A 25,244-nucleotide genomic window follows, 5' to 3' on the forward strand; every position below is an offset into this window, starting at 1 on the left:
TCTGTCATAGTTTAACTGCTCCAATTCCAAAACGGCAACACCTAGACTCTTCAAACCTTTACTTAATTATTCACAACTAATAGCAAAATATTTAGAACCATGTTTGTGATTTGTGAAACTTTTATGTGATTTAAAACTCATGTCACTCAGTTCATAGAAGATATTAACTGAACAAACTGAACCTTTCATGTAAAAACGATCAGCCAGGAAATGTTTCTTTTTCATGCATTTATTGGTTTATTTTTCATTTCTGAGCTTCATTGAGGAGGTCAAGATCAGGTGAGAAAAAACAAATCTATTGATTTATTCTAATTCTACAAATGTGGATCAAACTGATGAAGATACAAATATAAAATTATGTGAGACAAAATTTGATGAGAATTATATTTCATGATAGTTCATGTTTTATTCAATCCCAGTTATAGGTTTTATCCATCCCAGATATTCACACACATCCATAGCTGCAGCTGGTATCTGACATCCGTGGTATGGATGAGCAAAAGAAATCACACCATAAATCTTGCCGTTGTGCACTGCTGCTCCACCAACATCGCCCTGTAGAAAAATTCATATCAAAATATTTATTTATGTTGTAAAACAAAAAAGTCTTCTAATCATTGTAGGGAGATTTTGAATAAAAACCTTACAATGCATATATCCTTGTTCCGTGCGTCAGAATAGAATACATGCCCATAGAGGCGGAAGAGGCGGGAAACCTGAACAACTCTCATGTCAAGACACTGAAGTTGTGCTGGAAGAGCAACACCGGTTACTGTAGAGAAACATGAGAATCATTAACATGTTCTTCACTCGACCTTCTCTGTAGAGACAAAAACAAAGATTTTATTATAACTTGAATATTTCTCTCACATCGCCGATTATTGGGGCCGGTTGTCGTTGCTCCTTCTCCTGCCAACTGAACAACATCGCCTCTAAAACACATGAAGAATAAAATGTAAAAATACAAGATAACAATGTAGAAAATTAATTATGAAGAACAATGAAAGAACAGAAAATAAATCCATGAAGGACTTCATCCACTGACACAGGAGTGTCCACCTCCAGTCCTCAGTGATGATGTCCTGCATCCTTTACATGTTTCTCTGGTCCAACACACCTGAACTAAACAGATTCTGGTTCTGCTGGTGGCCTGGTTACCTGACTCAGGTGTGCTGAAGCAGAAGCAGCAGGACTGGAGGAGTGGAGACAGAAAACCTGAAGTCATGTTATTGATAACAGAAAGACTTACGTTTTAAGACGATAACTGCAGTCTGGTAGCTGAGCAAGAGGGACATCTGATGCTGGTGTCTGAAGCTTCAACAACATGATGTCATGCTGCTGGTCGTTGTGAGTATACATCACCAGAGCGTCTTGGATTCCCAGATTGTAACGTATATTAGTACGTGGATGAACTTTTAAGAATGCTGTGTTAGTCCTGCAGAAAAGTTTAGATTATAATGAACAGACAAAACCTGATCATAAAATGTCTTCATGTCTCTTTCCTACCATCCTGGCTCCAACTTCCAGCATCGAGCTGCAGTCAGGATCCAAAGAGGGTGGATCAGAGATCCTCCACAGCGGTGCGAATGAGTACCATTGCTGCTCTCCAGCCGAACATGATAAAGACGCTCCGTGTCTTGACAGTTTTGACCTCCAATGATTCTCTTCTGCAGAGAAACACCTGAGTTCACTGAAACACCTGAGGAAGAAAAAGGAGAACTTTACTCAGAAATCAGGTGCAAACATGGCTGCTAGAACAGAAAAAGGATAAACAGTTAAAGATTAAAAAGTGTCACAGTTTATATGCAAAAACGTTTCAGTCTGAAACAAAATCAGAGGGAAGTTTGAGAGTCACAGAGAGCAGCAGCCTCTCTGGAACCAGTGGAAGTTTCTCCAGTGTCTCCAGTGTCTCCAGTGTTTCCGACTCACCCAGACCCACCAGCAGCAGCAGAACCTTCAGCAGAGCCATTGCTGGTCCAGCTTCCTCTGAATGTCTGCAGTCCTGCAGCAGCTTTTAAACTCTGTTCACAACTTCCTGCTGGAAAGAAAGCCACCAATCACAGGACACACTGATCTGACCAATCACAGAACAGAAACTGATCTGACCAATCACAGAACAGAAACTGATCTTCGCTGTCATCTGTATACAGAGAAACTTCCATTCATCCATCCATTTTCTGGTCACCCTTGTCCCTTAGAGGGGTTCAGGAGGGTTATACAGAGAAACTTTAACATCTCATTGTTCTAATACAACTTGAATAAAATTCTTGTCCCGTTGACAGATTAATTCACTAATAAAACATTTCTCCTCATACAACTTGAATAATCAACCTATGAAACAATACCTTTTTCATCAATATTAAGGATATGACTCAAAACAAGCAACTCATATACAGTACAGAGGAAAAGTTTGGACAAACCTTTGGTCTGTACTGTGTTTTCATGCAAAATTAATTGTTACTTAGTTTTGCTTTGTTACAAGTGAACTGAGAGATTTACACTTGGAAATAGACTAAAAATAATTGGTAAATTTTCTGTTTTTACAGTGCACAAGCTTGTAGTGAGTTTTGCTTGATTGTAAACTTGATTGTAAACTTGATGAAATAAAACTGATTTTCTGAAGAAAGAGTGACTCCTCCTGGTTTTCAGGTTGATGTATTTTCAAGAAAAACTACAAACTACAAGAATTCACATCTGCCTTTGCTCCTAAAATTAGAATCATTTTGTTTATTGATGAGCTGTGAAAATTACTTTCTACAAACACACAAGGGTTTGCTTCGTTTTCTGAAAAAGAACAATATTTCAGTGCTGGGTGGTGAAGAGCATTTGCATTTCAATCTGGATAGACTCACACAGAGAAAGAGAAACAGTTAGAGGATTTAATGATCCGAAATTTTGGCCTAAGGCGGAAGACAGAGCTGAGGATCAGGGCAGGTGATTGGTCCAGGTTAGCTCAGGGTAGTCTTCCCCGGTCCAATACTGGTGGTGGACGGGCCTTGAGCAGAAGAGGGAGCTAGGAAGATGTCCCAGGATGGTGGAAGGGGAGGTGGGTTGAAGCAGACTGACACGAGAAGATCCAGCTTGTCCAGGATCCTTTATTCTGAAGCGGTCGGCCCCTGTCGAGGCTGCAGCGTGGAGTGCCTGATGTGGACGGCTGTGGTCTCAGCTTGAATTTTGCCTGGCTTCATTTCAATCTGGATAGACTCACAGAGAGAGAAACAGTTAGAGATTTAATGATCCGGCGCTGAAAGACTTTGAGCTGGGGATCACCAGGCAGATGATCGGTCAGGTTTAGCTCAGGGTGTCTTCAAAGGTGCTGAGGCCTAGCTGGCCTGCAGTCTGCAAGACTTGTTAGGCCTTGTTACCTGCAGTCTGATAGACTGTTAGGCGTCCGGTTGGCCTGCAGTCTGATAGACTTGTTATGATGGCGGGGGCCTGCAGTCTGATAGACTTGTTTAGCGTGATGGCGGGGCCTGCAGTCTGATGACTTGTTACTGCACGTTGGCGCCTGCAGTCTGATAGACTTGTTAGGCTGCAGTTCGGGGCCTGCAGTCTGATAGACTTTGAAACGAACTGACCTGTGGAGGATGGAATGGCTGCTGTACACTGAGGACCGATGGTCCGGCGGATCTCCTAAGAGATGTTAAATGGCAGACGCTCCACCACCAGATATGGAGATGCTCACCTGCAGTTATGGACGTTGAGCTTTGGTAATTGATCGGGTCATGTAAGATGAGAAGGCTGACAAGCGTCACTGAAAAAAGCTAAACGCCTTGACGGCATAGATGTCGGCGCCTATTCTAAGGCTGAAAAAGTGACTAGGTGGAAGACGCAAGCTGCTTTCTCAGTCTGAGGTGGTAAGTGAACCAGTTAGCAGTCAGGCAAGCATTCAGGTGTGAGAAACAGATTTGGATTATTGGCAGAGTTGATGTCTTTACATGTGAATTTGAGCAAAAGACAGAACGGACCGATCATGCAAAGCGATAGTACACAACCTTTTCGTTTTGGTGTGTTTGATGTGAAGGATTGTAGTATTGAATTTTAGATCAGATATAGATAAATCTCATGACAAACTGAATACTTCATGCAGGCGTGAACTCACTCAGCCCAAGAAATACATGGAAGGCAGGAAGCGCATGGAGGAGCGCTTAGGTGTAGGAAAACTCTCGGAGCGCTGATGAACTCTATAGGAGTGTTCAGTCTCTGCTATCAATAGATGTGTATAATCTTTAGAAAGCTTAGCAGAGTTAAAGAGGCTAGGTGATTAACTAGGTTTCTAGCTTCACGTGAAAAGTGAACTGCATGTTTATACAATACATTGGTCAAACAGTAGGTGATCAACTGATACTACCATAAAAGAATTGATAGAGCAGAACTTGGTAAAAGGTTTGCCAGAAAATATGTAATAGATTACATTTATGTAGTTGATCAGAGGAGTGGAAATTTAAAATCAGATCTTGAAGGTTTAGTTAGCTCTGAGCGTCGCAGCAAGACATGGATAAACCTGAAACTTAGAACAGAGTCGGCGATAAATTATATTAAACGTTGAGCTGAGATGATGAAATGTTTGACAGCTTGCCATGTGCAGCGGCGAATGAAAGGCATAATGGAGCAATGCCTTTAAATGCTTGGACCATGGTAATATTATCTCAGCTAATAACATTCTGCTAGGATGGCCCCAGAGGCGGCAAGCTCAAAAATATTTCATATAATGTAGAGGATTACTGAGAAAATAGGAAGCAACTTTAGCAACCATTTACCTTTAAAGCAAAACCAGAGATCCTGAAGACCTGATGATAGAATGACATTGGCTGAATCAAGCTGGTTGTGCAGTCTCAAGACTTGATGTAGCTTTACCTGCAGTCTGATAACTGTCTCGAGCTGAATATGCAGTCTGTGAGACTTACTAGCCATACAATCTGCAGTCTGACTTGATGGCCGTAAGCTCGTTGTCTGAGCCTGCGCCTGATTACTCTAACACATCCTACCTTCACAACAACATGACGCGCAGAGCCGTTGTCTCCAGCTGCAGGTTTGAAGAGGAAAGCCTGGGTTACGTTTGCAACCGACAGAGGGACATAGTTTTAAATGTACATGCCAGGAAGTTAGATCTTTAGCTTTATCTGACGTGTGTTTCCACAAGGTTAATTTCCTGATTTCACTGTGTTTGAGGAGGAAAACAAAAACTTCCACAGCTCCGATGCAAGATGTAAAACAAAAGATTTATTCCACAGTTTCTTGTGTTATCCTTTCATGAGCAGTCAAATCTTAAATAACCTCCACAATACAAACTACGGTTGAAAACATGTGGCTCTGTCGATTCTCACTTGCATACCTGGCTTTTTCTCTTCCTTCTATTCAGGCTCCTCACCTCTTTTGCATAAATTACCAAAGTGGTCAATGAAGTTATAAGGTATACAAACTTAAAATAAAACACTTAAAACATTATGAATTTAGACATGCAATAATAATACTTCCTAAACCTCAACAAATTCTCTTATTAAATTACTAATTAAACAAATAAGTTTACAGTAACTGAATATTTTCTACATTAACTTGGCCTCCACTACATAGACTTGGTGATAAGCCGTCAGGCTATCAGACGACGCTTGTTTGCGATGCGCTTTGTGGTTCCTAATAGCTCCAGCAAGATTACATAGCAATTGTGACAAACATGATAGATCTGCATTTATCAAACTGGCTTGTATCTGGCGCGTTGGACTGGCGACTGCAGATGGCGGACCTCTTTAGGCGCATGCCTGCTTATTGCTGCGTGAGTGCCTCCTTGAAATGAACCATTGAATGAGGAGGAAAGGAAGCCGTCATGCTGGTATTGCCATGCGACTTGAAACTTCGTGAAATTGGATTGCTGTGCAGGTGAAAACTGACTGTTAGAGGTTGAGTTGGCGCAGGAACTGTGGATGAAGGACGGGCAAAACCGTCTCCTTTGACCTGATAAAGGAGTGTGAAACTAGACGAGCGGCATCCAACGTTTTTTTTTTTTTTTTTTTTCCTTCTCAATAAAGAGGAATTTGTAATTAAAGATTGCACCAAACTCGTTTGTTTTCAGGTGCGTTTCATGTAGCTTTAAAGAATCCTCTCTGTGAAAAAGCTTAAAGAAATAGTGCTGTGATTAGGAGATATACAGCTGTGCTGGAGGCAGAATGTGCTGAGATACAAACTGACTTCTGACAGAATTTGGAGCCAAACTAAGCAACAGAGAAGAGAGGGCTACTGCCTGAGCGGGAAATGAATGAGGTTGACAAGATCCGCCATTAAATGGCGGGCGTGAGAAGCTCTTCTAAATTGAGCTACTGAGACCCTGAAGATGCCAACTGACCAGCAATAGGAGGCCGAGATAAACTGAATTAAAGGTACTGGTGCGCTCGGTGACATGATGCATCAAATGAACGAATCAGGAGTGGGTACGTCTTAGACGACGCCCGATGGCGAACGGTTCAGTTGATGAGGCTGAAGAGCCAGCTACAGCTGAGCTACGCGGAGGTGGCGTAGTGATCTGATTTCGGTTTTCTCCTGGAGGTGGACTGGTAGAAGATGCAGGATCGAGTCCATGAACGAGGAGGAAGATACGTGCCAATGGAGCCACGGCGGATCGTGGAGACAACCAGCGCTTCTGCAGGTTGACAGCACCAGTGAGCCGTAGCAGCTGTGATGGTGAGCGGAGCAACCAGGCGGATAGCAGAGGGCGCCTCGTCATCAATGAGGAAAGACATCAATGGAGGCCGAATGCAGGCTTGATAGTGGTTAGATCGGTGAGGAATGACTTCGACAGGGCGCAGCCCAGGTGAGGACACTGTATCTGGTTCTGAAAGAGGCGAAGATGGTCGAAGGTGCTTCTGCGAGCTGAATTAGGGACTGAAGGACCAATGCTGGCAGACAGGCAGCTGACTAGCTGACTGAATGGGAGAGGTTGGAAAGCGCATCGTATCAAACGGCTCAGAAGCAGGTCAGCAAGCCCGGTCACAGAGAAGCCCGGCTCAGCCTTGAAGCTGATGGCAGGCCAAAGCCACTGAGAAGCACTGATAGCCTTTTTTGGCTCACCTTCTGACTCCACAACCTGACAGCCTTGAAACACTTCCAGATCCAAAGCTTGTCCTTTGAAATCCGTGACTGACGATTCTGATCACCTGTATTGGCTGCACTTGAGTGTCTGATTAATGTTTTGTGTTTTGTCTCCCAGCTTGAATTTTCGCCTAGGCTTCATTTGTTGTAAATGCAAAATTACAACAAAAAATGAATACTCAGAAATTCACCTATTTAAATGAAAACCCTTCAGATTTTTAAAACACATTTAAAACAAACATTTGGTAAAATTTTAACCAATGTGATTCTTTTAATTAAAGACACAGACCTCTTTTATATGTGAATGTTTAAATTACATATATTAATTCCAAACTGACCATGATGAACACAGTGGTTTTAAAGTCCAATGCATTACCACTGTCCGTAACGATTAGTGTGGTTGAAGTGTGAACCAAATGCAGCAGGCAGGAGACATAAAAGTTCTGTTGTAGATTTAATTAAAAATCAAACGTACAAAGAAAAACAAAGTCCAAGGAAGAGACCATGAGGAAACCAGGGAGAAATGATGAGGAGCAACAAGACGAACTGATGAGTAACAGTTTGTGATTTGACTAATTAGAGACGTGATTACATATTCATCTGCTAATTGAAAAAAGTTATTGTTTTATGTGGCTAAAAGTTAGTTTGGCGGATAGTGGAGCTACTGTAGCAGGATCAACTCTGGATTTTAGCATGGGCTTACCAGGACTGTAGCCCAGGGCCCTGGCACTTTGGGGGCCCCAATAGATGTTTTGTATTTTTGTGAATAAATAAGGTCAGAATGCCTTTAAATCCCTAATTAATTTTATAACTGTTAATTGTATTTTGGCATTGTTGTTGCAAAACTGTGATTTGTTCTGGTAAACGTCCATCATGAATACTTGATTACTATTGGTCCATGTTGGACATGTTTTATGCTTTTTATGTTAATTTTAAAGCACCAGGACAAGTTTACAACATCAGAAACAATTCTTTTCCAGATCTGTGGAGTGAAAATAGTCTCAAAATATCTGTGCATGTGTAAAAGTATCTGTGCATGTGTAAAGGTGTCTGTGCATGTGTAAAAGTGAGTACACCCCAACACAGACTGATTTATCCTCCATCCGTCGCAGCAGTGTTTTGTATTTTCAACAATGCTCAAAGTCAGTGATGCTTTAAAATGGATTTCATGACTGAAAAAATGCATCAGAACACCAGAAGGAGCAAGAAAATAACAAAGTCACAGAAAAGTAAACCGACTGCTCTGCTCGCGTGTTCAGTGTGAAGTTAAAAAAGTGGAACTGGCTTTAGCGTCCTTCTACCAGCGGCGGGAGGAACTGGCCTGCTGCAACAGGCGAAGGTCCAAAGTGTACAAAATAGTTAAAGTGCGTCATGTCCTCCCCTCTCATGCAGCTGTAATCCAGTCCATCCATCCATCCATCCATCCACTTTTTGTACAGCCTTGTCCCTAGGAGGGGTCAGGAGGGGTGCTGGTGCCTATCTCCAGCCTACGTTTCAGGTGAGAGGCAGGGTTCACCCTGGGAAGTCTGTCACAGGGCACTGAAATTCAGTCATCATTGAATAAAAGGTTTGACCAGGTTTAGCTGTGTGAGTGGGAAATACTCACCCTGACTGTGTGTGCACAATAATGTGCAACTGTATAACCATGATTAAGTAGGGCCCACACCTTGGTTGAAGCCCAGGGGCCCACGCCCTCCTAAATCCAGCCCTGAGCAGGATGAAGCTTGCCCTCCAGGTTGAGGACACCTGGCACCCAATTAACTTCTAAAAGGGCATGGAGCATAAAAAGAGACTTTTTCACCGGTTTTCTTTATGCCTGGACATGGTTACGCTTCAGTAAGAAGGTTGCTTGGTTGGTGGGCAGTAGTCATATCTCTAACATGAGTAAGTAATGTTTCTCCTGCAAGACCTGAAATAGCAGTTGTTTAACTCAAATTGTTTGGATTTAGAAACTGCATGGAGTCTCCTGCTTGGTACTGAGGTGTGGCTGTAATTTCACCTTCCCAGTTGATATTATGATATGAGTATGTACTTTTTAATTCACCCATGTAGTTCAAGAGTACAAAAAACATGAAATTTGTCCATATATAGAAAATACTAGCATGCTGCTCCTGCTGTTGGGCCGGAAGGGGCTCTTTGGTTAGGCTGGAGTCATCCAGCTCTGTGGGTGACAATGCCTTTCTTTGCTTTCTACCATTTTCCAAAATCACCAATTAAATAGTTTGTTTTTCAGACGGAAAGGTGCTGCACCTCGGTGGATACCCTGCTGCTTTGTTTCCTTGGTATTCTGTGGTTCTTTAAATGTTAATTGTCTTTTAAACAACATGGAACATTAACATGTAATTTGTTTTGATGGAAACAAGTCTTGTTCTCATTGGTTTACGAACCTTAAGTGCCTTACTGGTGCTCTATTTCCTTGGGTGCAATTGGCAAGGTGGCGTTGTTGACACCTTCTATTTACCCTGCTCTGAGATGTGCATTTAAGGGGCAGATTATCAAACCATTTCATATCCTTGTGTTGCCACACCAACAAAGATCAAGTTAAGGACAAACCTAAACATAAAAAAGCCCTGATGCTACATTGTGAAAAGCAAAGATAAGGGAACTAAAATGTCCTTAGTAAAAGAAACTATGAAGCTTGTGATGTTTTTTATAGACAAGAAATGTTACAAGAAACTTATAAGGAACACTCTGTCATGAACAAAAGGACTCTTTGTCTTTTATCTACTCACATGCACACAGCTCCACGCTGACACAGGGCCGTGCAAAGACGTTTCCAGGGGAAGGGGCTCAATGTTAAAAAGGGGCACACTGAACAAGATCTTAAAACATTGTGCAACAACCTAAGTTACTCAAGAATATATTTAACTGAATCATACTATATCCTTGTCATCATGTTGGGATAATGCAAAACAAATGTAGTTTATGTTTCCCTGATAGGTTTAATGTTGCTGTTTGTGCTGCTGACAGTCCTGGAGGGCTGAGTTGATTTGAGACTGTAGTTGTTAAACAGACAAGAGGAGAGAAGGTCACTGGTTATGAAGTTATGAAATAAATAATTTTCTATTTTACTAAATAGATTAACCTCTGTAACAACTTGGCTGCAGACTGCTTTAAAGATCAAAAAAGCTCAGAGGTGTTAACTCTACGTCATTTTTCTATGCTAACACCTCTGAGATCTAGAATTGTAAGACTGAGAAATCAAGGCAAAGAAAACTCAGTAGCTTCTGATAGGGCCCTGCAGACATTCAGGGGTCCTTCAAATACTCAGAGGCTCTTAGAAATGGTGGAATTGTAACATAGATCATACATCTAAAACTGTAGCAGTTATTTACTGAGAATGACAATGTTATTACATTTTATTTTATGCATTCAGCAAAGAAAACATAAATAAAATAAATAATACTTTTAGGATTTAATTAGGAAGTTTATTTTGTAAACGTGGAAAGAATAGTCTTGATAGTTTGATTGTTGTGTTACTATGCCTACAATATGGTGTAATCTTTGGGATTGAGCTGGGTCTGTTCACAAATACATCAGAGCAAATAATAACCAATAATCAGTGATTGATTTTAAACTCAGCCAATTAATCTTCCTATCACAGACTTCACTAAATCTATATTTTAACACGGTTAGTGATGCTGATGTTCTTAGTAGGAGGGTCCAGGGAGCCTAAATCATGATTCTTTCTAAGGCCCCATATTACCTTGGGCCGGCCCTGAATCTACCTGGATTCCCCTAGTGGCCCCTATGTCAGTCCGCCGATGCTTTTGGAACATCTTGAAATAATTAATGGTGGCATGTTTGGCTTTATGCTGCGGCTCAAATTATTGCTACAGTATTTTCACTGATGTTAATTTAATATTTTGTGAACTTCAAATGGTATGAGCCAAATCTTTCTTCATCAGTTGAGGTTCTGCAGTAACTTCTATTTACAGCCGTGAACCTCCACCCCAGATCCCGGCACCGCTGTGAACCGCCTGGTAGTAACATTAAGGTGAAGCAGAGAGCGAACAGTGAGCTAGTTGTACCGGAACTTTGAGGTGCATTGCAGTCACAGACACGGTACCGTTTCTTTATGTCAGAATGTCTGACAGTGGGACCGACTCATGTTGCATTTAGTCCAGCATTGGGCAGAATGATGAAATAAAATTCTAAAGTTTTTTCTAAAGCTGAACCATTTCTGTGTTTAGGGGACAAGGGTGGGTGGAGTTGGGTTGTCCACTATGAAGAGGACAATTGCAAAAAAACAAATATAGCTTTTCTAACTTCAACATCAGACCTAAATATAGTTATCCATAGACTAGCGTGTCTCAACAGGGGTGGGGCTGTTCCTTTCCAAATTTAGATTTTTAAATTGTATTTAATTATTGAACTTTTTCTTTCATTTGTATCTTTATTAAATATGTTGTATTTATTAATTATTTTTAATGATCAGGATTTTATTATTTGTTTGTATCATGAGACTTCTGTTTCATTATTTTTGTGCACAGCTCTTTGGTCTTGTTGGAGTTTAAAGTTCTCTAGAACTAAATCAGGAATTGTAACTCCAGAGCTGCAGAGTTTAGATGCTGCATGTTCATTTCTGATGTAAAATAAAGTCAAAAACTGAATAAAAAAATTACTTCTGGTGTTCCTCTTCATGTGATTTAAAACTCATGTCAAGTTTTTACACTCAGTTCAGGGAAAATATCAAGGGAACAAACTGAACTATGAATGTAAAGACAATGAGCCAGGAAATGTTTCTTTTTCATGCATTTATTGATTTATTTTTTATTTCTGAGCCAGAGAAATATTCGTTAGGAAGGTCAAAATGAGGTGAGAAAAACAAATTATTGATTTATTTTAATTCTACAAACATGTATATCAAACTGATGAATATACAATTATAAAATTACATGTGAGACAAAATTTGATGAGAATTTTATTTCATGATAGTTTATGTTTTATTCAATCCCAGTTGTTTGTTTCATCCATCCCAGGTATTCACACACATCCACAATTACAATCGATTGCAGAAAAGCATAGTCTGCTCCAAAAAAAGAAATCACACCATAAATCATGCCGTTGTGCACTGCTGCTCCCCCAGCATCAGCCTGTAGAAAGATGTATATCAATATATTTATTCATGTTGTAAAACAGAAAAGTCTTCTAATAGATGTAGAGAAATATTCATTAAGCAAACTTACATAGCATATATCCTTGTTCAGTGATTCAGTAAGGAATACATGCCCACGTGTCTGCAAGAAGGTGGAAACAGCAACAGCTTTCATGTCGACACACTGAAGATTTGCTGGAAGAGGAGCAGCTGTTACTGTAGAGAAACAAGAGAATCATAAACATGTTCTTCACTCGACCTTCTCTGTAGAGACAGAAACAAAGATTTTATTCTCATAACTTCAATATTTCTCTCACATCGCCGATTATTGGGGCCAGTTGTCGTTGCTCCCTCTCCTGCCAGCTGAACAACATCGCCTCTAAAACACAATAAAAATAAAATGTAAAAATACAAGATAACAATGTAGAAAATTATTTTTGAAGAACAATGAAAGAACAGAAAATGAATCCATGAAGGACTTCATCCACTGACACAGGAGTGTCCACCTCCAGACCTCAGTGACGGTGTCCTGCATCCTTTACATGTTTCTCTGGTCCAACACACCTGAGCTAAACAGGTTCTGGTTCTGCTGGTGGCCTGGTTACCTGACTCAGGTGTGCTGAAACAGAAGCAGCAGGACTGGAGGAGTGGAGACAGAAAACCTGAAGTCAAGATTTTGATCAGTGAAAGACTTACACTTTAAGACGACTATTGCAGTCTGGTAGTCGAGGAAGTGGGACATCTGTTACTGGTGTCCGAAGCTTCAGCAACATGATGTCATGGTCCGGGCCGTAAATCACAGGAGAGTCTTGGATTACCTGATTGTACTGTATAACAGTCCGTGGATGAACTTTTAAGAATGCTCTGTTAGTCCTGCAGAAAAGGTTAGATTATAATGAACAAACAGAAAACCTGATCAACTGCAGATAAAACTGTCTTCATGTCTCTTTCCTACCATCCTGGCTCCGACTTCCAGCATCGAGCTGCAGTCAGGATCCACTGAGGGTGGATCAGAGATCCTCCACAGCGGATCCTTTCATTACCCTTGATGCTCTCCAGCCGAACATGATAAAGACGCTCACTTACATGACAGTTTTGACCTCCAATGATTCTCTTCTGCAGAGAAACATCTGAGTTCACTGAAACACCTGAAGAAGAAAAAGGAGAACTTTACTCAGAAATCAGGTACAAACATGGCTGCTGGAACAGAAAAAAGATAAACATTTAAAGATTAAAAAGTGTCAGTTTATATGCAAAGAAGTTTCAGTCTGAAACAAAATCAGAGGGAAGTTTGAGAGTCACAGAGAGCAGCAGCCTCTCTGGAACCAGTGGAAGTGTTTCCAGTGTCTCCAGTGTCTCCAGTGTCTCTGACTCACCCAGCCCCAGCAGCAGCAGAACCTTCAGCAGAGCCATTGCTGGTCCAGCTTCCTGTGAATGTCTGCAGTCCTGCAGCAGCTTTTAAACTCTGTTAACAACATCCTGTTGGAAAAAAAGCCGCCAATCACAAGACAGAAACTAATCTGTCCAATCACAGAACAGACACTGATCTGCGCTGTCATCTGCATACAGAGGAACTTTAACATCTTATTGTTCTAAAGAAACTTGAAAAGCGTTCTCATTCCATTGACAGATTATTTCACTAAAAACCAAACATCCCCCCTCATAAATTAAATAATCAGCAAATGAAACAAGAACTTTTTCATCAATATTAAGGAACTGACTCAAAACAAGCAGCTAAGATATTTTTCCTCAGTGTCAATAGTTTTTCTCTCAAGTGAACTGAGAAATTTGAAGTTTGAAAATAGACTTAAAATAATTGGTAAAGTTTCTGTTTTTTAGTACAACAAGCTAACTATGAGTTTTGCTCAAGGGAAAACAGCAAATGTGGCTCACAGCCACGGCGCTTAAGTCATGTGATGTCCAACCAACTAGATCACTGAGCGAACGTCCCATTTATGTTTCCAAATGAATTTTAAAAAACATTACCTGGCTCTTAATGCAAATATTGAAACATCCCCCCCACGCACTCGCTTCTCTCGCTTTTACTAAGTCTATTATACATAATTAAAAGAGAAATAAACATATAATTCTTTGTGAGCAGCAGAGAAAGGTTTGTTGCACAAAGGGTCTGACTTTTTTTTTTCAAACACCGGCTGATGCTGATGATGTCTGGATAGCTGCAAGTATAGGAGTCAAATTATTACACTGACCCCAATGGTCCTTTTGGAACATCACAAACCAAACATATTATGGACAGATCCCAGTTGATCACAGATTAACGAAACTAAATTAATTACAAAAAAGGAATTCTCCAAACTCCAAAATATATTAAACAAAAATAATTCAATTAAAGTCAATACACAAAACAATCTAGAAAAATGGACAGAAATTATTATAATGTGCCCAAAGCGCATAACAAATGTGACAAGTACCCAATCAAACAGCACAGATTCCTCTCTGTGCTTTTCCCTCAGAAAGCATGAAGAGCATAGGCGTAACTTCCTGAAGGACTGGTGTGGACATGTCCCCACTAGGGGTTGCACCAATTAGTCGACTAGTCACTAGTCGATTCATTTCCCTGCAATTACTTTTTCTGGGCCAGTTGACTAGTTGAAATCACGTGACAAAACTGATTTTTCCAATGAAATGAAAGAAGGTGAACTAGATGAGTTCATCAGAAAGCACAAATTGTATAAAAATGTAAAGAAATTTGATTTGAGGTGAAGATTTGGCTCATCTAGCAAGATAATGACCCAAAGCATGCAGGCATGGTTGAAAGGGAAAAAAATGGAATAGGTCCTGATCTCAATCCAATTTAAAATTTTTGGAGGGTGCTGAAATCTGCCATTGGAGAAAGGAACCCAGCAAATGTACAAGAGCTTGAGCATATTGCAAAAGAAGTGTGGGAGAAAGTACCACCTGAGAAATGGAAGAAGCTTATAGATGAATTTCAGAAACATCTGGAGGCTGCCATTGCTGCCAAAGAGTGTGCAACGAAATATTACGGAGTGGTGTCAATATTAGTGCACATGCTGGTTTTCTGTTTTGTCCTTTGGGATTTAAATATCTATGTGAAATAACAATTGTCTTAAATTACTTTGGATGTCCAACTGAAATATCCTGTTGATAAATATTTTGAACATTTCCATTTATTTCTGAAGATATTCATTCAATCCAACTGAAACGTGAAAGGGTTCTTTTCCTACTGCTCTTTATACCTCTGCTCATGTAGTTAGGAAGTCTGGCAGACAGGCAATGGAGTTTGGGATACAATCCTGAAGCAATGTTTAAGTAAAGCACATTACTGAGACATGGCTCAGTAATATGAGTCATTACTGAGTCCTTTTCAAGGCTTGAAGTTCATCCATCTAGTTAGCTAATGATTTCACATTGTTCATTACGATGGATGGTAGAGATGGTTTGAATTTCCTTCTTCTCTCTCTCCTCTTTGCGGGAGAACAGACGAGGAGTTGAAAAGAGCTCCTGCTCTGCATCCACGATGCCTCCTTTTCAACTCCTCAGGATTTGAAAAGGCCAGGGTTTGTGGCTTCAGCTGTGGTGTTACTTCAAATATTTTGATATTAATCAGCTGCCCCTTATTATAAACCACCCTATTGCTAGGGCTAAACATCATAACGAAATAGCAAACATATGACAAATATTGCCCAAAATATGTCCAACCACATAGTATCCAAATAAGAAGTAACAGTTGTCCAAAAAAATCTATTTTCTTCCAAAAAGACAGGATTGAAAGTTTGAAAAATCTCAATGAAAACAGAGAGGTACTCTCCAATGGGCTGCAACCTTGAGCGGCACAATTCTAGAATTCAAAATCTAAAAGCTGATTCTGATAACTAACTTAAAACATATAAAGTTGCTTAGTACTTACTCAAAGTGCAAGAAGGCAGAAGGAACTTAGCGAGGAGCAAGAAATGAAGAACCACCTTGTGGGAAGGTGACATCCCTCTAATGTCCATGTCCTGGCAGTTGGTATTCCCTCTGTAGGTCCTGATCCCGCCCTTATGCTCTCATGCAGCCACAACAGAACACCTACATATAAATTAGAGCTTAGTCATTCATACAGTTTCAACAAGCTGTGGACAAAAGAGGACACTGACTGAGGAATCTTAAGTTAATCTTCCCAAAACAATCATTTTGACAGCACATAAAGTAAATTCTACTGTAAGCAAAACAAAGTAGTTTAGAATATTATTTTTTAATTTTTTTGTACAATAAAATGCTGGCAACTGTGGCTGCCAGTAAAATATGGTAAAATTCTGGCAACCACAGCTGCTGATATTTTACTGTATTTCCTAAAATATAGTAAAATACAGACAGGTGTAGTTTTACCGTAGAGCCATACTGTCTGAGGCATTATGTTATAATATTTTGCGATCTGTCACTTCAACAGTTCAGAACTGTAAACTTTTTGTGGCAGCTTACTACAAAAACAACACATACACCATAAACAGTAGTCTACAAAAGTGAAAACACGGCAGATCTGTATGAAATATTATGACATTTTATTGTACGGAAAAGTCAACTTTATGGTAAATTACTGGTAGTTGTTAGAAGACTTTTACCATAATAATTACAGTACAACACACATAGCAATATAGTTTGTCAGCATTTCAATATGGAAAATTAAAGAAAATAAGTCCAAATTAAACAAACATACAGACTATGAATAATTCACTTAACGAAACAATTTATATTTAAACATTCAGTTAAAAAAAGAACCAATTCTACTTCCTGCGCAGCTTCCTTACAGTATTACTGAGATCTGAAAAAATAGCATGAGGGATAAGAAATACATGTGATAAAAGGACTCTTGCTCTGGGTCGATCAAAAGTACCAAGTCACTGAGTCCAGACTTTGCACAGGAGGGTGTGCAACATGGATATGGTCTTCCACGTCAGTTTGAGATTGAGACTCAGGTTGTTAATCAGGTGTTTACCACAAAATCCTCTCTGCAGTTGGAAAACCGAAACAAAGCATGAACATAATGCAAACTCAACATTCACTTAAATGTTTGTTTCACCTTTGTTGACTTGCACACATGCATACATGGAGACTGGAACTCCAAATTCAAATTTGTGAATTTGTTCAGAAGTTCTTCAAACTTAAAAACGTTGGTGAGATGGCAACAATGGGGTGAATATTGTAAACTGTAAATGTTCAGACCTGACCTGCTGTGTCGGTCTGAAAAATTTGGAAGATAAGATGGGCTTCAAGTGTAAGTATTGGCCAATCACGATCCCCCAATATTAAGGAAATCTGCACCCAGAAATCAGCTGGTCAATAAATCAGTTGGCCAATAAGTGTATCCTACATTATTTATGTATATAATCTCTACAGCGCTGCCAGAGATGCAATAAGTTTATGGCAGGTAAGTGAATGACCTAATGGTTGGACTGTTGATTGCAGCCGGTCCACATTATTAGCAGAACTAGAGGGCCCCAAAACCAAATTTCACTTAGGGCCCCAAAACCAAATTTCACTTAGGGCCCCATGGACACTTGGGCCAGCCCTGTAGTTGGATTTCCTGTTATTGTGAGGATAATAACAAAAATAAATGTAGTTTTTCTAACTTCAACATCAGACTTATGTTCATATCCACAAACATATGTATATGTTGTATATGTTGCCAAAAAATATTCTTGCCCATAGATATTTAAAGGGCACAGATCTCCTCCTCACCATGGACCCGGTGTCTTAACAACATGGAGGAAGAGAGACTGAGAATCCTCATTGCTCATTACTACTAAATTATTTTATTTAGCTAAATATTATTGTTGAGGGGCACAAAAAGACCTCCTGACATATAGATTAAAAAAATTGAGAAAGGGAACTAGGGGCATCGAGGATAAAAGCAGCAGGGGTTCAAGCCACATACAGACCCCCATCTGCATGTGCCTGCTTCTGTACGGAAATGTTCTTCTGCAGCAGGATGATGACATGTAAAAGAATAGTGTTTTTGCATTGTGCACTTTTGCATAATTTCCATACGTAAACAGTAACATGGCATATGTCTATATTTGTAAATCTGATTATGATTAAGTCAGTTCCTCATCAGCTATGAACCTCACTGCTGTTAAGTATGAAGAATGAAATGAACGACAAAATCACTACTCTAGAACAAGTTTGTATCATTTAATAACAGCATAATATTACTGGTTCCAGAAATAGGTTAAAATTGTTAATACTATTATTTGGACGTGATTATTGATCATATTTTATGATACAAACCTTTTTTTCTGTTTAATTCGATGTAATATTATACGTGAAAAACACAACAATAATATATTTAATGACATGTTAGCAGTACTAACATCTTTTTACTTTTATCAAACATTACTTGAAAATTTACAGAGAACTTCTGTTATATTTAATTTTTTGAAAATAAAATTGTAATTTCTGAGATGTTTCACATAATAAACATAAGTTAGACTTAAATTTCAACAGTGGAAGAAAATAATTCTTATTTTTACATTATTAGGATTTTATTATTTGTTAATTGTATCATGTGACTTCTGTTTCATTATTTTTGTGCACAGCTCTTTAGTCTTGTTGGAGTTTAAAGATTTCTAGAAATAAGTCAGGAATACTAACTCCAGAGCTGCAGAGTTTAGATGCTGCATGTTCATTTCTGATGTAAAATAAATTCAATCTGGAGAGACTCAGACGGTGAAAAGCAATGATTAGGAGGTTTATTAACAAACACAAATTTAAAGTTCTTTGGCGCTCGGGCCCCGGCTGAGGTCATCGAACGGATTGAGATGAGCTCGGATGAGTATTCCCGATGCAAGTTCGGAAAGTCATCCCCCAGGGCCCGACACTGGTGGTGGAGGTCGGTGGATGATGAGCTTCGAGAGCTGGGAGAGCCAGGGTGGAGAAGGGGCGGAGGAGGGTTGAGCGCGGCTGGAAAGCGGAGGACGCCGTGCTTGGAGGTCCTTATCAGCTGGGTCTCGGTCGATGATTGGACGTGACGTGGCATGGTTCAGCGTTGGTAGGTCAGCGGCGAAGACCGGGCTGCTCTGATTGGATGTGGTTAAAGAGTCTTCCAGCTTGAATTTGCGCCTAGGCTTCATGAGAAAAACTGAATAAATAAATTACTTCTGGTGTTCCTCTTCATGTGATTTAAAACTCATCTTATGTTTTTATACTCAGTTAAGGTAAAATATCAACTGAACAAACTGAACCATGAATGTAAAGACAATCAGCCAGGAAATGTTTCTTTTTCATAGATTTATTGATTTATTTTCATTTCTACAGCAGAGAAAGCTCCATTAGGGAGGTCAAGATCAGGTGAGAAAAAAAACCTATTGGTTTATTCTAATTCTACAAACATGTGAATAACGAAGATATAAAATTATAAAATTATATGTGAGACAAAATTTGATAAGAATTATATTTCATGATAGTTTATGTTTTATTAAAACCAAACACTTTTATTAATCCACTTCTTGTATTCACATACATCCAAGATTGCAACTGGACTCTGACATGCATCTGGTCCACCAAAAGTAATCACACCATAAATCATGTTGTTGAACACCACTGCTCCACCAGTGTCACCCTGTAGAAATATTTATATCAAAATATTCATTTATGTTAGAAAACAAAAAGGTTTTCTAATTGCTGCATAGAGATATTCAAGAAAAAAACTTACATAGCAGATATCCTGGTTCTGTGCTGAAACATAGAATATATGCCCACGTGTCGGCAGGTGAAAGGAAACCTGAACAACTTTCATGTCGACACACTGAAGATGAGGTGGAAAATCGCCACCGGGGGGTACTGTAGAAAAACATGAGAATCATAAACATGTTCTTCACTCGACCTTCTCTGTAGAGACAGAAAGATTTTATTCTCATAACTTCAATATTTCTCTCACATCGCTGATTATTGGGGCCGGTTGTCGTTGCTGCCTCTCCTGCCAGCTGAACAACATCGCCTCTAAAACACAATAAAAATAAAATGTAAAAATACAAGACAACAATGAAGAAAATATATTGTTATGAAGAACAATGAAAGAACAGAGAATAAATCCATGAAGGACTTCATCCACTGACACAGGAGTGTCCACCTCCAGTCCTCAGTGTTGATGTCCTGCATCCTTCACATGTGTCTCTGCTCCAACACTCATCCACTGACACAGGAGTGTCCACCTCCAGTCCTCAGTGTTGATGTCCTGCATCCTTCACATGTGTCTCTGCTCCAACACACCTGAGCTAAACAGGTTCTGGTTCTGCTGGTGGCCTGATTACCTGACTCAGGTGTGCTGAAGCAGAAGCAGCAGGACTGCAGGAATAGAGACAGAAAACCTGAAGTTATGATTTTGATCAGAGAAAGACTTACGTTTTAAAACGATATCTGCAATCTGGTGGCCGAACAACTGAGACATCTCTTACTGGGGTATGAAGCTTCAGCAACATGATGTCATGCTGCTGGTTGTTGAGAGTATAAATCACAGGAGCTTGTTGGATCACCTGTCTCTGCTGCCCCGCAGACCGTGGATGAACTTTTATCACTGCTTCGTTAGTCCTGCAGAAAATATTAGATTATAATGAACAGACAGAAAACCTGATCAACTGCAGATAAAACTGTCTCTATGTCTCTTTCCTACCATCCTGGCCCAGACTGCCAGCAGTGAGCTGCAGTCAGGATCCACTGAGGGTGGATCAGAGATCCTCCACAGCGGTAGACATGAGTACCATTGCCGCTCTCCAGTCGAACATGATAAAGACGCTCCGTGTCTTGACAGTTTTGACCTCTAATGATTCTCTTCTGCAGAGAAACACCTGAGTTCACTGAAACACCTGAGGAAGAAAAAGGAGAACTTTACCCAGAAATCAGGTGCAAACATGGCTGCAGGAACCGAAAAAGGATAAACAGTTAAATATTAAAAATCATCACAGTTTATATGCAAAGAAGTTTCAGTCTTAAACAGAATAAGAGGGAAGTTTGAGAGTCACAGAGAGCAGCAGCCTCTCTGGAACCAGTAGAAGTTTCTCCAGTGTCTCCAGTGTTTTCGACTCACCCAGCCCCAGCAGCAGCAGAACCTTCAGCAGAGCCATTGCTGGTCCAGCTTCCTGTGAATGTCTGCAGTCCTGCAGCAGCTTTTAAACTCTGTTCACAACTTTCTTCTTGAAAGAAAGCCACCAATCACAGGACAGAAACTGATCTGCGCTGTTATCTGCATACAGAGGAACTTTAAAATCTCATTGTTCTAAAGAAACTTGAAAAAAGTTCTTCAATTGACAGATTATTTCACTAAAGTAATCTGATTAACATAATTTAAATAATCAGAAAATGAAACTGGAAAATTTTCAGCAATATTAAGGAACTGACTCTAAACAAGCAGCTAAAATATTTTGCCTCAAAGTCAGCTGTAAGTTAATTTTTCTCTCAAGTGAACTGAGAGATTTGTAGATTAAATTAGACTAAAAATAATAGGTACATTTTCAGTTTTTTCAGTGCACAAGCTTGCAGAGTTTTGCTCAAGAGAAAACTTGATTGTAAACTTGATGAAATAAAACTGATTTTCTGAAGAAAGAGCAAATCGTCCTTGATTTTAGTTTGATTATTTTTTTAAGGAAAAAAGAATTCAGTCTACAAGAATTCACATCTTCCTTTCCTCCCAAAACTAGAATCATTTTGTTTACTAATGAGCTGTGAAAACGACCCTCTTTAAATAGAAAAAGGATTTGCTTCTTTTATTTTGAAAAAGAACAATATTTCATTGCTGGGTGGTGAAGAGCATTTGCATTTGTTGTAAATTCAAAATTACAACACAAATTAAAACTCACAGAGATTCACCTAATTAAATGAAAACAATTCAGATTTTTAAAACACATTGAAAAGAAAACTATGGTCAAATTTAACTCGTGATTCTTTCTGTTAAAGACACAGACGTCTTTCATCACCTATGATTCTTTGCTTTTACAGTTTTTCTTGATTGCTTTGATACATTTGTGAACACAAGAGGCTGAACAGCAGCATTTAGGGTCAAAGTGACACATTGTAGCAGTCCCTAAGACCCAGTGAAACACGGAGAGCTTTGATTGGTGCAGTAATTTGTATTTATTTAGTTCGAAACCAAGTTTTGAATAGCACTGAGTACACCGTGCTCCAAATACACCATGAAATTAAAAAAAAGAAAATACATTTAGTGTCTTTGTTTGACACAAAACATGAATACATTACATAAAAACGTGAATAGGCCTGTCACGATAACAAGTTTTGTTAGGCAATTAATTGTCTCCAAAATTATTGCGATAAACAATAATATTGTTTGAAGACCTTTTTACACTGATTTAATGGAAATGACGTAATAATGCTTGCGATTTTCTGCCAAAGGTAGATGCATTTTATTTTCAAAAGAACACTTAACACTGGAACTGATAAAATAAACAAAGCAACCAAAAACAAAAATAAAATGAATACTCTGTCTCCATTAACAAAAATGTACTTGAATAAAAACACCAAAGTGTAAATAAATACTGCATTCAACCAAAAGAGTGCAGATTATGAAGTCTGTGTACTATATTACCCTTCAGTGATCAATAGATTTAAATAGAGAAGATGGGTGCATCGACTACCTGATGCAATAGTTCACACTACACGTTAGTTCACACCTACATTTTCCCCTAACGACAATCTTAGGACGCTGATCGTTTTAAGATTGTCACTTGTGATTTCGTAACCTGTCATCCTGTCATATGTGGTGTGTTATGGTAGATCGTTGTGGCCGCGATCTAAATTAGGGGTTTTCCCCACAGGAAGTTAAAGCAGCCTGTTGAATGTGACAGGTAGCCAATTAGAAAGCGCGGATTCTCCTCCGAGCTTTCTGAGGGGAAATTACAGAGGGGAATCCCAAACAGCTGAAAAGTCCAGCGCACAATGGAGATGATATGTGGAAACAACATTAATGTTTCTAAAACATTTCGTGCAAAGTATATAGAAATGACGAGGGGAGGAGTTGGAGCGAAATTGCTACGCAGTTTATAAACCCGGTAACTTTTCAGCAGTTCTTCGTTAACGTGCCATAAATAGGTTATAATAATGATTTTCATTCAGTCAGGACTGACACTAGAGTCACATGCACTGCAGGTAGATTGTTGTAAAACATTAATTAATGCCAGGTTTTAAAATTAGTTAACTGGTCTTGTAGCCATTATTTTGTGCCCATTGTTGGATACCACAGGCAGGATCAAACCCGATTGAACCGCTATACCTAGGATTTCTGTCGGCTAATGTTTTGAAAATGGGCCGACAATCGGCTGACAGCTTTAAGATCATGTAGTGTGCGCTGGGCCTGGAGAGCACCGGAGTTGAGCCTTTTTTCATTCATTGTCATCAACAGAAATTGAAAAAGGCCGGAAGAGACAATAAAGGCGATAATTAAAATGACGTTGATAGTTTTAATTTATCATACATTAGTTGATTTATCGTTTATCGCGACAGGCCTAAATGCAAACTTCACAAACTATTGCCGTTCTAAACATGCACCTTGCTCCGCTGTCTAAGGGCTGCAAAGTTTATGGCGGAAAATCCGTGTTGTACTGTCATTAGCCTTTAGCCTTCTCTGAAGAAGATGAAGAATATTCTCCTCTTCCTCTTGTCCGTGGGATATTTCAGCCAAAAGTGCTGACTGACAGGAGACTAGCAGCACTTCCTCTTATTTTTCGGTTTAAATGAAGGCCCTAGCTCAGAGTCCCGGCCCAGGGTCTTTCTGTATGGAGTTTGCATGTTCTCCCTCTGCATGGTGGGTTCTCTCCAGGTTCTCCGGCTTCCTCCCACAGTCCAAAAACATGACTGTCTGGTTAATTGGTCTCTCTAAATTCTTCCTAGGTGTGAGTGTGTGTGTGAATGGTTGTGTGTCCTGTATGTCTCTGTGTTGCCCTGTGACAGACTGGCGACCTGTCCAGGGTGAACCCCGCCTCTCGCCCGGAACGTTAGCTGGGTATAGGAACCAGCAACCCTCCTGGTCCCATTAGGGACAAGGGTGAACAGAAAATGGATGGATGGATGGCATTTACACTTCCACCAAATCATGTATGAGAACATATTATCGATTCATGCATGATTTTAAGCATGACAAATGTAGATAGATTCTCTAGCATTTCAATGTGGACTGCGCGTGAGAAAAGGCAGGTAAAGAGAAGTCCATACCTGTTTGCTCCTTGCGACCTTGCTTGGTGGTGAATGGTCCGAAACAATCCATTCCACTGTAAATGAAAGGATCTGAGACTTCAACTCATTCCTTCAGTAGCTCAGACATGCGTTGTTCCTCAAGAGGCCACCGAAGTTTTCGACATTTAACACATCTGCTTATTAGCTTTGCAACTTCTTTGCTCCCAATCGTATGGTTTTATAGACAAGAAATTCATGAGGAACACTCTGTTATGTACAAAAGGACTGTTTGTTACAAAAAACAAAATCCAAGTAACAAAATAAACCAGAACCAGAGACATGAAGAGACCATGAGGAAACCAGGGAGAAGGGATGAGGAGCAACAAGATGAACTGGCGAGTAACAGTCTGTGATTTGACTAATTAGAGACATGATTACATATTCATCTGTTAATCGAATAAAACAAAACATTAGTTTTATGTGGCTAAAAGTTAGTTTGGTATAAAGTGGGGTTAATGTGCTAACAAAGATCAAGTTAAGGACAAGCATTAATACAAAAATTTTTTAAAAACCCCTGATGCTACATTGTGATAAACGAAAAGACTATTATAACTAAAATGTCCTTCCTAAAAGAAACTATGAATCTTGTGATTTTATAGACAAGAAATGTTACAAGAAATTCATAAGTAACACTCTGTTATGGACAAAAGGACTGTTTGTGTTTTCTCTTTTTTATCTGCTCACATGCACACGGCTGCATGCTTACACAACCATAACATTTAAGACTGATGATGGTCACACATAAAAACTGATTAAGGCAGGAAACACCTTAAAAAGGGAGCAGAATGAGGAGAAAATAAAGCAGAACTTGCTCTACAATCTTTGCTTCACTTGGTGTCTCCCCTAAGTGAGCTGAGTGGAGCCC

General features: G+C 39.6%; 3 protein-coding genes across 4 annotated transcripts; all 3 read right to left on the reverse strand.

Annotated features, from left to right (window-relative positions):
• Positions 1 to 211: 211 nt before the first annotated feature.
• Positions 212 to 2,030, reverse strand: LOC122820027 (trypsin-like). Its single transcript, XM_044097191.1, has 6 exons — positions 1,930 to 2,030; positions 1,507 to 1,699; positions 1,250 to 1,435; positions 871 to 932; positions 648 to 772; positions 212 to 555 (listed from the first exon to the last, which is right to left on the reverse strand). Exons 1-6 carry the CDS (start codon positions 1,967 to 1,969, stop codon positions 406 to 408), a joined length of 756 nt encoding a protein of 251 aa, XP_043953126.1. The 5' UTR covers positions 1,970 to 2,030; the 3' UTR covers positions 212 to 405.
• A 9,867-nt stretch (positions 2,031 to 11,897) lies between these two features.
• LOC122820053 (trypsin-like) lies at positions 11,898 to 13,594 on the reverse strand. Its single transcript, XM_044097223.1, has 6 exons — positions 13,558 to 13,594; positions 13,137 to 13,329; positions 12,878 to 13,054; positions 12,499 to 12,560; positions 12,273 to 12,397; positions 11,898 to 12,179 (listed from the first exon to the last, which is right to left on the reverse strand). The coding sequence occupies exons 1-6, from the start codon at positions 13,592 to 13,594 to the stop codon at positions 12,030 to 12,032; spliced, it is 744 nt and encodes a 247-aa protein (XP_043953158.1). The 3' UTR covers positions 11,898 to 12,029.
• A 5,275-nt stretch (positions 13,595 to 18,869) lies between these two features.
• Positions 18,870 to 21,261, reverse strand: LOC122820017 (putative trypsin-6). 2 transcript variants are annotated; one of them, XM_044097168.1, is made up of 7 exons: positions 21,225 to 21,261; positions 20,811 to 21,003; positions 20,543 to 20,728; positions 20,079 to 20,140; positions 19,854 to 19,981; positions 19,662 to 19,760; positions 18,870 to 19,266 (listed from the first exon to the last, which is right to left on the reverse strand). In XM_044097168.1, the coding sequence occupies exons 1-7, from the start codon at positions 21,259 to 21,261 to the stop codon at positions 19,000 to 19,002; spliced, it is 972 nt and encodes a 323-aa protein (XP_043953103.1). In that variant the 3' UTR covers positions 18,870 to 18,999. The 2 variants fall into 2 exon arrangements, with proteins under 2 accessions (XP_043953103.1, XP_043953114.1); XM_044097179.1 differs by lacking the exon at positions 19,662 to 19,760.
• Positions 21,262 to 25,244: the final 3,983 nt, after the last annotated feature.

Source organism: Gambusia affinis, linkage group LG02 (genome assembly GCF_019740435.1).
Source record: "Gambusia affinis linkage group LG02, SWU_Gaff_1.0, whole genome shotgun sequence".
NCBI classification, from domain to species: domain Eukaryota; kingdom Metazoa; phylum Chordata; class Actinopteri; order Cyprinodontiformes; family Poeciliidae; genus Gambusia; species Gambusia affinis.